This window comes from Streptopelia decaocto (assembly GCF_964273445.1).
Source record: "Streptopelia decaocto genome assembly, chromosome: Z".
Lineage (NCBI taxonomy): Eukaryota > Metazoa > Chordata > Aves > Columbiformes > Columbidae > Streptopelia > Streptopelia decaocto.
In genome coordinates this window covers 42,311,532-42,328,122 of record NC_138657.1, presented here as the reverse complement: position 1 = coordinate 42,328,122, position 16,591 = coordinate 42,311,532, and the positions used below count along the sequence as shown (strand labels likewise).

General features: G+C 34.1%; 1 protein-coding gene across 8 annotated transcripts in view; it reads right to left on the bottom strand.

Moving 5' to 3' along the window:
• PAM (peptidylglycine alpha-amidating monooxygenase) overlaps positions 1-16,591 on the bottom strand; it is a 124,207-nt gene that overhangs the window by 30,708 nt on the left and 76,908 nt on the right. For all 8 annotated transcript variants that reach the window (XM_082074338.1, XM_082074342.1, XM_082074343.1 and 5 more), the window contains 9 exons: positions 16,120-16,205; positions 14,621-14,704; positions 8,730-8,778; positions 8,126-8,193; positions 6,387-6,467; positions 6,195-6,271; positions 5,853-5,956; positions 1,389-1,576; positions 645-716 (listed from right to left, as the gene is read on the bottom strand). In XM_082074338.1, the coding sequence (XP_081930464.1) occupies positions 645-716; positions 1,389-1,576; positions 5,853-5,956; positions 6,195-6,271; positions 6,387-6,467; positions 8,126-8,193; positions 8,730-8,778; positions 14,621-14,704; positions 16,120-16,205 (809 nt within the window). The remainder of the gene's footprint in view (positions 1-644; positions 717-1,388; positions 1,577-5,852; positions 5,957-6,194; positions 6,272-6,386; positions 6,468-8,125; positions 8,194-8,729; positions 8,779-14,620; positions 14,705-16,119; positions 16,206-16,591) is intronic.

Sequence of the window (16,591 nt, the reverse complement as noted above, 5' to 3'; positions counted from 1 at the left end):
CACAATTAACATTCAGCATGTTTCTAAAAGCTTTATAACAGTAATGTATTTTTTTCTTGCAACTAAGTACTGCACACAATTTGCATGATTTGTTATGTGTATATGCACACATACCCAAATGTAGTGAAAAATAATTCAGTATTAAACATTAGCTGCACTCAAACCACTGCATGTTCAACCAATATTGAAGCATAAGTGCATAGTATTCCCTAATACATACACAGGAATACAAACTGAGAAACAGGCAAATAGCTAAAAGCAACAGCTAATAGCTACATATAAAATAGAGATTATAGAATAGTTACATGCTGTAGGACTACTTCTTTGTGTCCATTTTTTAGGATTGCACTTACAGATAAATTACAACCTTCTTTAGCAAATTAAACCAAGAACAAGAAAATGTAAAGAGATTAAAATGTACTAATAAATTTTACTTACTATGCTAGAGATCAGTGGCAGACTAATTTTTAAAATTATTTCTTATATAGCATTCAATCATATTACCTGTACAGAACATTGCAAATTGCATCAATTAAAAATAAACAGATTAAAAACTTCATAGCTTCTTAACAATCAGGATATAATGTATCCATATTTTACATTAGTGAGCCTCTTATTTGAAATAGAAATAAAGAAGTACATACCCTGATCCAAAATCTCTTCCTCTTCTTTTTTGGCCTGCTGCAGCAAAGAACTTTTATCAGTATCCTTGGTTTCTGAAAAATGGATTTAGGATATGATGTTAACCTCTGTGTGTGAATGGAATTGACTATCTTCCTACTGGGAAAAAAAAAAAAAAAAGCCCTTCTGAAATGAATATTGGTATTTTAATCTAACTATAGTAGTTGTACCAAACAGTGCAGCAGTGAAACAAATGGAAAATCACCATTTGTACTCTGCTACACAGACATATCAGATACCAGTCATATTACTCCTTGAAAATACTGCTGGTGGAATTACATGCCTTCTAGTGTTCCATATAAACATTTGATTCCTTCCATAACAAGCTAGTGAGATCCAGAAAACTATGGAAATGTTGTGATTCAACTTTGTGGATAATAGCAAGAAGATAAAGCAAATATTAAGAAACTCTAAGTACTGATATTTGGCATAGAAATGAGGTCAGTCTTTCAGGTACACAGCTCATGTAGCTATAAAAAAGATGTCAGAAATTGAAAGATCACAATAGTAAGAAATGGACAAAAGACTGGCAGACATTTCCACCAAATCCAAGAGCAGAATCCCATGATAGCCTATAATTAGCAATTTGAGTTTTCTTCAGAATTGCATTTCATTTTAATGAAAATTTACCTTATTAATGTAACACAGACAAACACATCAATGAGCACAAAAAGATTTGAATAAAATGGATTACAAGTTTTTTTCACCTTCATGATGTCCATGCATCATCTTTAGCATATCAGACTTGACTGGAATAGGAATATTTGCCTCCTGTGGTATATTTCTGAACATCTCAGGGTTCATGTTCTGTGTGCAGGTCATATATGAGACAGCATGCTTGGCTTCCATATAGTACATAATGTAAAAATTACACATTTCATCATTCGCTGTTCCCCTACATAACACAAAAAAAGATGCAGCAGTCAGAAAAAAATGAGCTGAATATAGCTGTTATTCAATTCATCTACCTTGTTTAACAGAATATTAAAAACTGGCCATGAAATATATGGAAGTCCCACACTAAAACAAAACTTAATTGCAGTGAATATGAAACATTTATTTCAGGTTATACTAGAGAATACCAGTTTGCACAGACTCCCCGGGTATCTCAGAAATTCCTACAAATTTGGTTTTGATTCTACAGATAATTATATCGACTATTTAAACTGTTCTTCCTTCTCATTTCCCTGGTGTGCTCCTCATAGTCCCCACAGTCTCATCAACTATCTACATGTTCAGATGAAATAAGACAGAACTGTATTATTTATTATGTCACCATTCATATACTTCTCAGTCTGGGGCAAAAAATTTACAATCATTGCAAAGAACATCTATGTTTCATTTCAGCAGCTATATTTCATGAAGGTTCCCTCCCTACCCCATGTTCAAGTGCATCCATTTATTGGCCAGTCACACTGGTTCTAATGCACCAAAACTTAATGTTATTACATATTAAGACAACATAAATATCTCTTAAAGAAAAGATAGCACTGCCATCTTGAGAATAACTTGATCACAAGCTTCTGTAAGGAAAATATGAGTGCAAGAGAAATGATTAAGCACTAGCAAAATTCAGTTCTTTGATAAATGTTGTGCATGTACTCGAATCAGAAAGGGCTTTTCTGTCCTACCACATAATCCTGTCTTCAACAGAAAAAAATAGCTGGTATGAGAAATAATTCTTTCTGAAAAATATTACTTTCTGAAGCAGAGCCCTCTTCGCAACTGTGATCTGATTTTTTTTTTTTTTTCCTCTGCCATATAGGTTGATATCTTTTATTTATAGCTACAATCCTTACAATGGAATAAGCTAGGACTTATACAGTAAGGTTCACAAAATAAAGGGGTTTACACTAAGATTTTTTAATTAGCTTTCACAATTAACCAGTGAGCCCACACTCATAAAAAGATACAGGAGTGGGTTATTAGCTCTTTGCAAAAGACGTCAGCGCTGACTTTTCCAGCAGCAGCCTGCAGCATTCATTTATTCACCATAGCAACAATAATGACACCAGCTGGAGGAGAGACAGTGGGAACATGGGAGAAGAGACTGTTTCAAAAGGGGAACTGGTATTTTTCCATGCATTGAAAATTTAGCATCCCTTGGAGACCACAAAAACCACTCAACTTGGCAAGCTCTGCTTAAGCTTTTAGAAAGCATTAACTTCACTGCTGGACTTCCCAATATCTGTAACTATAATTGCCTTCTCTTTAAAACTTCAATAGAAAAGGGTATGTGGAGTCCAACTGAAGTATTTTTCACCTGACATGTTGCTGTGTCTAAATATTTCCATGTCAATAATTTAAAATATTTACAGTTAAAAAAAAATACTCTGTCAACAACAGTTTTAGAAAATTCACAGAAAATCCAGAAACTTTCCATTAGATATTTGAACTCCTGAGAAACCTTGTTTTCTGAATGAGTTTAATGAGTAGAAATGCTGATGCACAAGCTAAAAAGAAATAAAATTTTAAAAATCCTGTTAAGCACCTTCACACTACTGCCAGAGATACTCAGAACTGTATCCAGATCATGGTATATTAACAGTACACAGTGAAACATAATGAAACAGAGGATTTAGCATTGAAAAGCAAGATCAAGCAGTTAAAGAAACTTAAATACTGAATGGGAACATTTTACTACAGGCATATAAACCTTGTCTTGAATGGTTCAATACCCGTTAAACATATTTTAAAATGGAAAGACACAGCTTGCACTACTTGTTAAGAGTTTTAAACAATACATTATATTGCAATTGGAAAAACAAGCAGCTACCATGGCCAATGGCACTTTTCTTTACATAGATTTGATCTTCACACTGAATGGGCTCCAGATATTTGACATTCCTTAGACTGGTAAGCTATATACTACTTAACACTACGGTTTAGTCTGAAATATCATTAAGTTACCTGTTATAAAAATGCAGTGGCTGCTTGCATGGAGTACTTACTAGTCTGTAGCAAAAACTGGAAGAAATCTTGATTATAAATCAGGAATAGTTGATGTCCTAATTTCATGAAGGATTATACAACCCTTTAATTTGTAAAAGTTTGAGCTTAAGGAGAAATCCAGCTAATTGAAATAGCCAATTTATGAAACTTTTGAAGACATAATTCCTGCCTCACCTTTTTACACCAGAGACATTACAGCTGTGGTCATGTAATTACCCTGACCTTGTATCTAGTCAACTGTAGAAGCAAAATCGGGTCCCACTTCTGAATCTTGGTTTCCTATACTACACATTTAAGAGACATGCCTCAATACCTTATTAAATTTCTCAGACTAGGAGAGGAAGCAGGATAAAAAAGGTTAGTGTGAAACATGGGGGTCATGAGATAATGTAAGATAATGGAAAACGATGTGTAACTAAAGGAAAACATGCAAAAACCCAACATCATGTGTAAAGAAACAAACAGCATGGTAAGGAAGAGATAAAAACAAAAAAAGGACACATATCCTCCCTCCCTAAGTTGGACACTAAGTAACAGACTTGGCCAAAAATGACATTTCATTTATATGAAAGGGGCTAGTTGACTATCACAGAAATTGCTATACAGTTAAGAAAGTATAACATTGAGAATATGTCATGTTTTAACTACAGTTAGCATATACTGTGAATGGTTAAACTTAAACTGCTCAGCTTTGGAAAGGCAAATGGACAAAGTAAACTCTGAAGTTTGTTTTAGCCCTGCCTTCTATGTACATTAAAGATAAATAATGTAAGGAATTAAAGATCTATTTTTTCCAGCTAGATTAAGAAAAAACATAAACACAGGCAGAAAATGAAATATAGAGCCCAGGAAAGTGAACATGCATTTCCCATTTTTTCAGTGTTTATATTTGGAACTCAAAGTTTCTTTCTATATTTCTTTGAACCAACATGTCATTCTGAATGAGAGTAAGAAAACTCCAACATTAAGGCAACATTTTCCAAGATTTAAACAATTTATTTAGCTGTGTATCTTTCCCAGCATTGTTGTGAATGCACTCCTTTTCATCCATTTATTTCTTACTATGGTGATTATTCTTTTCCAACCATATATACTTCCATTTTAGGCATCGGGCTTCGTGTAACAGTTTAAATATTTGCTTAAAATGCTTATGAGTTGCTTCTCCAAATTCATAGGTAGAAATTAGGTAATAAAAATGTACAGGTCTGCTTGTTTCTGTTCCTATTTCTTCCCCATTGAAAGCATATTAGTACATTGAATGAAAAGACCATAATTGTCCTGGAACTGTAAAGATTATTTAACAAATAGGAACTTCTTCAAGGAATATAACAGAAACATGACAGAAACTTTCAGAACTTGTGAAAAAAAAAAGTCTACAGTTAAAGTTTTGGATATATTTTTGTTAGTGTATGGCTTTTGTAAAAACCTCTTCTCAAACCATTAATTTTGCTTCAGTTGCTACTCATCAGTACTTTAAACACCCACCAAAAGGTGATAATTTTGTGTTGAATGAATCCTTACCCCTCTACTGAGATGCAATCTCAGGGTGTTCTATGCGCTAAAAAACTCATCCCTTGGGGTGCTCCAGCTTCCTGAATAGAGAGATTTCTGCAGGTATCTTAATATCCCCACATATGTACTAAATTACAGTTCAAAGAATGGGATCCAGCAAAGAGCGTATCAATAATGCATCTATTTTTACAGTTGTATTTGTCAACTTGATCTTACAGAACTCTGTCTGTCATCTTTGGCTGAATAGCATCACGGACAAACACAGTTCAGATTCTCCTGTTTATCATTACTAACAATTTACATTTTCATTGTTTTTCATAAATGCCTGTAGAGTTTTATGTTTAAAAAAATATAGATTATTCTGAATTTTTAAGGTCAGATTTCATGATGGGTCAAAATTTATCAAAATTTTATAAGTTTCCATAAATTTTCTTTCTGAAATAATGAAGAGAAATTGTGAAGCTTTATTATTTTGTTTTAAACAGTCAATAACTTCAGCTTATTAAAAAAAATATTTTCTAGAATTGATGTTCACACAAGTAATGGCAATGAGTATTTTGTACAGTTAGATCTTTAGTAGACTAGACATAAAAACAGACCATTTGTTGGAATTTTCTTGGAAGAAGACATGAAACAAATACATTTCTACACATAACCAATACCTTGGAAAAAATGGTTAGGAAATGGAGCAAAGAGAAAACATTTACCCTATATGTGTCTCTGTAGTTCTGCCTTCACCACTGAACACACATCTAGCTGCTAGGATATCATCATAGCTAACATCTACAGGATGTTGTACTGGATAGAATGCCTGAAAGAGAGGGTGATTCACCATAATTAGTGAAAGCATCTCATATTATTCATGTCAATATACACGCACACGAGAATGACAGTGCTACTCATCTGAAAAGTAATTTCAGAAGCATTTTTGCATCATAATGTAATCATGATAATAACTGGCAGTGGAAACACCATGACTGCCAATACAGCTTGTCAGTTTTAAATATTGATAATTAAAATTACAGTTAGAATTAAAAAAACCAACCAACCTGTGGTAGTTGTGGACTCTGTCTACCAATCAATGTCCATTGACCATTTCTCACTCTGTATCCACTCACTACTTTACCTATAACATACCAATATGTATGTGAACATGAGACATACTTCTAAAAAAATATTTCGTATTGTCAGTATTTTTCTGTTAAATATTTGATATTCCTGTGTTACAATAAAACTCTTACCTAGTCTGTGCGTATGAACTCTGTAGGCAAAAAGGTGCATTGGAAACCTTTTGTAATGGCAGGCAATGTCTGCATCAACCACTGTTAAAATATGATGGCAGTAAACAAAGAAAAATACATTATATATCAAACAGAGAAATATTACACTGCTGTACTTCATTCAGTGTGAAAGTGGTTTACCTACACCGGACAAGAGACAATTTCAAAAGATACTGAATAATATATTTGTGCAGTGTCTATCTCAAGATATCTGTAAAGAAAAACTAATAAAATATAGTACAAGTGACTTGAAAACTATATTCTGTGATGACATACATCCAAATTGGTGCTGAAACTCAGTATCATTTTTTCCAGCATTCAGTACCTCTATCTAACAAAGTACAGTAATATGTTTGCTTACATATTATGTTGAGAGACAAAACAGACATAGCTATGATAAGTACTCAGGAGAAAATTAAAATAAACTGATATAATTCTAAACTGATATAATTTATAATGAAGACTTGATTTTAACTAAAGTTCTAGACCCAGTCTTAAAGATTTAGATGTGGACTTTAGCAGATAAATGCTGTACAGACAATGTCAGCAGGCTAATACTTGTGTTTTGTGCAGTAGCAGTAGCTAAGGAAGAAAATTACTCTGCGAATGCCTCTCTGAGAGACATCTGAGGACTGGCTGCATTTTTCCCATTATAAAAAACTTCATGATTTACTTCAGAACTGCAAATTTGACTGAACATGAGACGCCAGCAGTCAACAAGCACAGAACTGGTTTTATTCCCCTTTCCCTCACCCCTCCAGCAGAAAAAGTAAATTTCTGCATTGATCAAATACTTGGCAGGGGGATGGGACACAGTTTGATATGTTTTCATATTGAAGAGCAAAATACACTAAGTTTCAACTCAAACGAAAAAAGATTTCAGACTGCTGAGTTCACCAAACAGTTGGAGTCAGCTCAGCATTTGATCACCTCATTCTGTTTAGGCAGCTAACTGTACATGGGACAAATGTTGTTACCATGTATATAACTTAAAATTCTGGTATAGTGTAAGAAAAAGTAAAGTCAGTGTTCTACCTCCTTAAAACAGAAAATTCCACACTAATGTGAAGAAATGATGAGGACTATCTAAGCTGAGTTTTAGATAAAATCCACTGAGTAGGATTTTAAACAGAAACTGTTTGGAAACTTTCTTTTACAGTGTTTTTTCAGCATTTTGACCTTTTAGTCAAGTAGGAACATAGGAATAAAATTTTTAAAGAGCAGCTCCTCACTGCTAAAAATATATTTATTAAAACTGAACTCTTAGTAAATCACAAACAGCATGAATGGCAAGTGCAGGTGAAGAAGAGTCCAAAAGATTTTATACTTCTTTTTAGGGGGAAGAAGGGGTGTAAGAGAATAGGTAGAGCTTTTTTGGTAAAATACTAAGAAGAAGAAAAAAACTAAAAATTACTCTAAGAAATAGTCTTAAGAAATACACTTAGAAACTTCAGTATTGCACAGATCATTATTATTTTGTTCAGCATTGTTTTCTACAACCTTAATCATCTTTGCAGACACAAAGGGAAATGGGGTACAATTTTAAATTTATAACTGTTTTTTTCATCTTTTGTTTAATTAAGCAATTAATTTGTCCATCTACAGTTCAGCACATCTCTACTAAATATTCTTCAACAACGAGCAGTAAAAATAAATCAGATGCTGAAATTACATAACGACTTTGTAGAATTATGACTCACCTTTCTCACCCGGTGGTATTACAGTGTTCACGGACATCATAAGATACATTCCAGCAATCAAAGGCTGCCTGCAATTCAAAACTCAAGTTCTGCTAAACAAGTCCTTTGTAAAACCCGACTGCAAGTGACATGATATGCAATACCATTTAACACTACTAATTTCTACATGTTGGATTATGTCTGGAAGTGGTTTACTGAGAAAGCAGCTGTTACACAGCACTTCCCTTTCCCTCCTTTTTTTCAAAGCATCTTCTTTTCAAAGCAATTTTTAAAGCATCTTCTACAAAGTGTTTGAAATAGGACAAAACAATCATCTACATACTTGCTGTCCTTGTCTCAGATTTCTAAATATGAAGATATTAAGATGGATTAACTCAGTAGTGATAGCACTGTTTCATCAAGTTTCTTAGCAGAAACAAAAATTTTTGCCAAGAGATGACGCATGACTTCAAAATTCTTAGTATTATGAGGTATTGATATGTTTTCAAATGAATCTAAAGAAGGGGTTCCCATGCCTTCTGTTCTAATGAAAAAAATCAGTTATAGATATCTTTAAAGTATTTTATTTAGGTACCTAAAAATACATATTTCTAAAGATACTTACTTTTGATGTGTCAGATGCAAAGTTACACCAGAACAGTCCTTGTGTTTATCTGTATAAATCACAAAAACTTCAATCATTAGCAACTGAACCCTTGCAAAATTATTCCATATTTATAAAATTCTTCTGCTGTATAAAAAAAGGCAAAATAAGTTTTACTCTTACTGTTTGCAGTAAAACTTTAATAGTGTAGAAACATTACTCAAATTTGCACAAACCTGAATATCACACTGCTGCATGTGTAGCAAAATCCTTGTATAGAGCAAAACTCTGATGGATGAAAAACTAACTTATTTTTTGGTGATAGAAATTGCAGATCTTTATGAACTAGCATCTGGGACGTGAAACAGTGTAAATTTTACAATAGCAGAAAAAGTTGGTTTGCTTCAAATAAATTTGTATTTTGACAAAAGTTAAAAAATGAAAGATGTGTGGAGAAGTGGTGATTTTGGCCATTAAGAATGAAGAAACCAGAAATCCTTGTAAAAAGTCAACAGGTGAATGTGAGATACCAATACGGGTTGTGTTTAACATTGGTTATCCTAGAAAGACACTAAAAATAGTTAATTCATTTCTTAATGTACTGTATCAGCATTATCTAATATGTTTGACATTTTAAAGAGATTATTGTATTCATAGCTACTCAATTTTAGTTGGTGATCTGAGAGATCAACCTTCGTTCTTTTTCAAGAAAATTTCCTTTTCTTATGTTCATGTAAAAGCTAGCTGTAGTTAGAAGATGGATATAACTCCAAAGCAAGTACACAGAAAATGCTGAAAAAATACCCTCTAGCATTATATTCTTCAGGCAAGAAAGGCAACAGGGTAGCTATGGATCTGTTCACATGTGGCAACTTGGGAGAGATTCTCCTCCCACCAGTAGCTAGATTCTGAACTAAAAAAAGCAGTACATGTGAACACAGGGGTGATTATTAGAGTGGGACAAAACAGGGAGACTTCAACAAGTATCAGTTTAGTTTTTCAAACATTAGGTATTTTAGTCACACCACATTTCATTACTAAGGGATAATATTCAGTTTGGTTTGTACCATTATTGCACGCATTACTGCATACTACATTTTATTACCCCCATTTTCTCTGTTCTACAGAACAGCCACATAAACAATATATTGTAGAAAATAGAGATTTTCAGTACAGCAACATACATTCTTATATAAGTTTTTATGCAAACACGCATGTTTGTACAGAAAAATAGTAGACACTGAAAAATTAATCTAAACTTTAAGATAAACATTTTCCAATTTAAAGTAAAGTTTTAAAACATATTTCAAATATACCCTTCAAATGTTTTGATTTTTTTTTAAAGTTGCTTCTTAAAACTGAAAAAAAAAACCCACAACAAACCATAAAAACATTCAATGTATGGCAAGTCATTAAAGGAGCACAGAAAGAAAGACTAGAACAGTCTTTTGCCCCATCTTTCTCATTTCAAACTAATTTTTGGACTAAATTTCTGGCTATTCATATAACACAGGTGATGCTGCAGAACTGAGCTTTAATGAGTTTAATACTGTTAGAAAGTTTGCACCATACCATTTTTAATGGAATATGGCAAATGCTTGTTTCCTCATAGAACACTTCATTTATTCCTTAAAGTAATAACATTTAAAATGCAATCAGTAGTTTTGTGTCTCTTCATTTTGGAATTTGCAGTTGAAAACATCATGATCCTCTCTTTTAAACACTGCTGAAAACCTGGCCCGAAACAATAAAACCAAACCTGTCATATGCCAAACATGAGTCATGTTTGAAAAATCTAACCCTTACTATGTCATAGTGTCTCTTTTAAGAATCATGCAGCAGGAGGATGGAAATGACTACAACATATTTCAGTTTGCCAATTCAAAAGTATTTCCACAGTATTTAAATTTTCAGAGTATTGAAAAAATTTTCATGCAACATTTTCAACTGAAGACATTGGGAAAGTCATTACTGCTACTATACCAGGCAACCATGTTAATCAGTGTTGGGAGAAACATAAATCAACTTCAGGCACAAGAATCTGATCTGCAATGCTGTGTCAAGAGTAAAATAATGGATGGATACTTTGGTCAGACTTTAAAGAAACTCCTAAAGCACATTATAATTTTGTCTGTGGTTACATTTAACTGTGACTGAGCTAAACATTTTTCTACAACTACAGTTGGAGATGAAAAACTGGAAGCTTTTTTGAAAAGGCTTTGAAAGCTGGAGATACTTTTCCTTGTTTGTCCTTCCTACGGCTCACCTCCTTGAAACACTCAAAGCTGCTGAACTCTGCACCCAAGAACGCTGACTGCAATAAGGCCGTAGCAGGTCCCAGTGCAAACTCTTTATGAATTTTGCTGTGTGACCTAAGCAAAAAATATCTTTAAACAATGAACAAAACAAACAAAATTTTAAAGCCTCCCTTCCACTCTGTCAGTCTAGCTTATCTAACTGCTTTGGCTTCTTTGGCTCAGCTATTCAGCAAATATGTACTGCTTTGGGACAAAATAGTTACTATTTGCCATGTAAAGAAGACTTGAAAGTGCATTTTTATACACCTCAGAAACAGATTCAAATCAAAGCTGACTGTCCAGGCAGAGTTTCCAACTCAAAAAAATAGAAGCTGTGCTTATGACTGCCTTTTGTGTGATGTGCGAAGGTAACACAATCATATTATATATTCCCTTATTTTATTTACCTATGTCAAACAAAATCAATAGAGCATGTTAAAGCCTAAAACACTTACTTTCCAAATAGAAAACAGACAAATAATTGTTGATCCTGGTCCACCACAAATTCTTTAACAAATAAGTACCTTGTAAATTATATAGTTGACTGATTTGCTGGAAGGATATAATAATAGATCATAGAATGCTATGTCTCTGGTATTATATGTAATGTAGGTAACAAAATTCTTGTAGAGAACAACAGCAGGAAGAAATAAATGTATGCTCAGTGAAGAAGTGAGGGTTAGGAGAAGGAGCTAAGAATGCAAATATTATTCGTGTCTTGTGCAAGAAAAGATAGGGAAAAAGAAAGGGGATAAGAAAGGAGCCAAAGTTGAATAAAAATTAGAGAATTCCCCAAAAGTTTGCTCAAGTATACTGACAAAAAAAATATTAATTGCTTCAAACAATGCAACAGTAACACACACAGAAGATTATATAATGTGATTACCTTTCACACAGAACAAGTTAAAAAAAAATATTATTGACAACTTTTAATTACTTTGATTCTTGGGGATAAGGTCTATATTCTCACATGTGCTTAAAAGGACTAAGGTAATAGTATGGTGGGTTCAAAACGACATTAGCCTTTGTCCTAGGGAGGGCAGGAAAAATCAAATTCTAGGGACAGGAAAAAAAAAAAACCCATAGCATTTTTTTCAAATCAGATCAGAATGCACTTATATGGAAGAATAAATAAAGAACAGTGTGACAAGTACTTTGCATATCCCTACAGCCCAAACTGAAAGGTGACTCATTGTCTTTACACATCTAAAGATGGGTAGATTTACTTTTATCTGAATCTGAACCCTAAACACTTACGAACATATCAAAACACAGACAAATTTCTGACAGCCTGCTATGTAGCTGTATCTACTATCAACCATAACTCCGCAACAAAATAATTTTTGCTTTTGCAATATAAGAAGACGAATGAAGCAACTACTATTTTTCAAGATGGTTCTTTGCACATTCCCCCCCATTTTTTTTGTGGGTATTTACTTCTGGTTTTCTAGCTTATTTTTAAACTATATGTATTATAGACAAGATAGAATAAGATTTATTTTGGTATTTGAGCATGAAGTGTATATCTAAATAAGAATACTTAGCTCTGGATCACAGCTAAGAAGAGAGGGAAAGCTTAATTCTTTTAAAGACTGGTTAATGAAATAAAGAAGTATCCTTTTTACAAACACTTGAAAATGAGAATTGGTACATTTTAACTATATTTCTCCCCTAAAAAAATTATAGGAAGTAGAATTGGGTGCTAATACATAAATAACTACTTCCTCAAGACAAATATATTTGCAATGACTTTTTAGTCAGAAAACTAAACTATGAACAGTACTTCAGAATCTTTAATGTTCTACTGAAAGTATACTAACTTGAGTATGTTGAATCGTTGGTCCTCTATTCTCAGTTGCAACAGCTGCATGCAGGTACATAAAAACTGTAATGGCTATATTGTTACACTGTGACAAGCCACAGTTATCAACAGACCTCTTACTCATACAAGAAAGGTCTCTCTAGGTCATTCCTGAAGTTCAGAAATACCTATAAAACTAGGTCAAAGTTATGCATCAAATATCCTTGAACACCACAATCAATGTTTAGGACATTTAAATTGTTGCGAGATTTAAATTACATTGTTCTCTACCGGAATTTTCACAGGCAGACACATTAAAAACATTTTTTCTCACAAAAATGGCAGAAAGGTAAATTATTTTTCACTTTAAAAATAAGATATGAGACTACCAAGTGAAGGCACTGAAATAAAACACAGGGCATTCTATCATACTCTTTAACTGTTGAAACAGTAAATGACACTAATATAACCTCCTAAATTATAGTCCTATCAGTTCACACTTCTTAAACTTTCATAATTTTGCATGTTTATTCTTACAACATTGATTATTCCAAGCCCTGCACAGATATTCTCGGCAAAAAACAAGGAAGTCTGCTGCAGGGGAGTGTGTTGCTGTAAAATGAACTTTTAATTTCAGGTGCTAACTTCCTTCATTATAGTTTCTCTAAGTGGGCAAGGTGAATTTTTGAGTAGAATCTTTGACTACCAAGCTAATTTACTAATAAAAATTTCCAAACACACACTTCATTTGTTTCTTTTTTTTTTTTTAACTGCATAGACATAAATTATACTTAAGAGTGAAAATTAACAATGAGAACTCTCACTGTCCCCAAACAATAATGAAGAGCAGGATTTCAACTGGCATGCTCTCTTTAGTGGTTTGTAACTTTAATTTTTCGTTATTTTAGCAGGCAAAGAATCTCATGGGCTGTACTGGTCCATCTGAACTGTCTCATGAAAATAAATTATTTCAAGTTCAGTTGTATATATTTACATATGTGCTGCATTTAAACAGTGTTGGCATACTCAGTTTACGCCTTCCTGTATTGGGTTTGTATGGCAAGGTTTTGGTAGCACAATGGCTACAGGGGTGGCTTCTGTGAGAAGCTGATAGAAGCTTCCTGTATGTCCAACAGAGACAGTGCCAGCCAGCTCCAATACAGACCTGCTCCTGGCCAAGGCTGGGCTCATCAGCAACAGTGGTAGCACCTTTGTGATTAATGTATTTAAGAAGGGGGAAAAAAACCTGCACAATTACAATCAAAGAGAGGAGTGAGAATACGTGAGAGAAACAAATCTGCAGACAGGACGTGGATGCCCCACGGAGGCTGCGACCTTGTGGAGAGCCCATGCTGCAGCAGGCTCCTGCAAGGACCTGTGGCCCTGTGGAGAGGAAGCCATGCTGGAGAAGTTTGCTGGCAGACTAAGAGGAAAGGCTGAGAGACCTGGAACTGTTCAGCCTGGAAAGAAGAAAGATCAGAAGGGATCTTATCCATGTACAAAAATACCTGAAGGGAGGGTGCACGGAGGACAGAGTCAGGGTCTTTTCAGTGTCTGCTCAGTGACAGGGCCAGATGCAATGAGTACAAACTGAAACTGAACATCAGGAATCACTTTCTTAGTGTGAAGGTGACCAAGCACTGGCACAGGTTGCCCAGAGAGGTTGTGGAGTCTCCATTCACCTGGACATGGTCCTGGGCAACTGGCTGTAGGCAGGCCTGCTTGAGCAAGGGGGGACAGACTAGATATAATGTAATCATGTAAATATTTTGATGCTCTGTCATAACCTAAAGAACAAAATTCAAAATACATACCTCTAAATGCACTAATATCCCCATAGTGTACCTGGAGCACAAAATATCTGCCACCTGTTTCTCCTCCAACTCTGAATCCAACACCTGAGAGAAGGAAAATGCATTGTTTTCAGAAACAGTAAAATGTAAGATGGTTCACTATTGCTAGTTTGGTAGAACTTTCATTTCTCATTCATCCTGTCAATGATACAAACTGATTAACACTGACTTACTAAGAACCCACTGAGAATTAAAAGATCTGTAGTAAAATATTTTGAGATGTAAATTAATACTGTATCCAGAAAACATCTTGTGGAAATTATGAAGCTATGCTACTTGTTGACAGAAGTAAGTACAGGCATCGAAGAAAATGGAGGAATGTGAAATAATATGAAACAATGACATTGCAAAATATTATTATCACCAAAAGGGATTTCTCTAAACTGATTCTACAATGAGCACTCTTCAAAAGAAGCAGAGAAAGCAATTTCTTGCTATCCGGCCAGTGAATTCCATTAGATTAAACACTGTCCACTGCAAAGCCTACTTACAAATGGGACTGCAGCCTCTCTGTGCACAAATGTAATATCATTATGAACCCTTCCCACAAACCTTGTATTTATGGGCAGCCTAGGGACAAGAGAATTATTACTAGCTGGGGTTTAACAGGAAACACCATGTTCATGTAGAATCCCCCAAGCAACATTTTTTTTAACGTGACATTTTGATAAACAAATAAAATAACATTTGTGATTATAAGTGTGTTAACAGATTATTAAAAATAAACCTCTTATTATACTGCACATTGCTCCTGGTTACAAAAAGAAGCAGTATAATGTTAAAAAAAGAATAAAATCAAAATTCAAGGTATTTTCAGGCTGAGGCTATATAGATGGCAGATGCTTCTAGAACCCTTAGTGGTTATTAGAAAGAACCACTTCTCACTGTGTCCCAGACATATCACTCCAAGTATCTTAAAAATTTTTGATTGAATTAAGCAAAGTCATACATCATACAAAAAATGGGTATACTAACATATTGCTCAACTGCATCAAAGCATCAAGAAATGAAACACACATTAAATTGTCAAGTATACTTAATACACAGAAAAACGTCAGTTTTCTGTGTTTGTGCTTTCTCAAACACACAAAAATATATTAGTGCAGTTTGTGTGCTGTGAAAGGTATATAAGTAGTACCTTTCCAATAACATAAAGTAGGAAATGCAAGATTAGTGCTGTATAAAAATAAAACATTATATTATGACTGTTATCTCTCTCTTAGCTTTTTTCCCCTTACTGAAACCCATATGGTTATCCTAAACAGGATGACAAAAACCTCACAAGTATGCCAGCTAGCATAATATATTCATAGTTTATGATGCTGATGTTTATACAGTTTCCATCCACTAGACATAACAAAAATCTTATAGGAGATTTCTAGATATGCCAGATGGTTACTTCCACATCCTCTTCTCTCAATTGCCCTGTACACAAGAACTTCACATTAAAGGCACAATACCTTTGGGTAGCCTGGTGGGTGGAGCATTTCTTGCCCAGGCATACAAAATGTTAGATTTGTCTTTGCATGTTCCTTTATCACAGTCCCTAAAAATATGAAGAAAGAAAACAAACAGAAATAGAGTTGAATATAATTTTTTAACTCTGAAATCAGAACAGGGCAGGTGAATTACATGCAAAACCATGAAGATGTTTTTGAATGGATTTTGATTAAACGCAGTTCTTTTAATGCATATTGCTTTCCCAAATATCATCAGACCCTCCTTCTCATTTTTTTTCCCTCCCTCTACCTTAAGATAGTGTTACACAAACAAGGTCAAACCCATATACACTTTTGATAGTCCTTGCCAGCCAAGTAGCCAGTGATTAAAAAACAAACAAACAAAAAACCGCAAACAAACAAAACAAAACCGCAAACAAACCAAAAAAAAAAACCAAAATGACCCACGACTTTTGTGAGAATGAACCACATG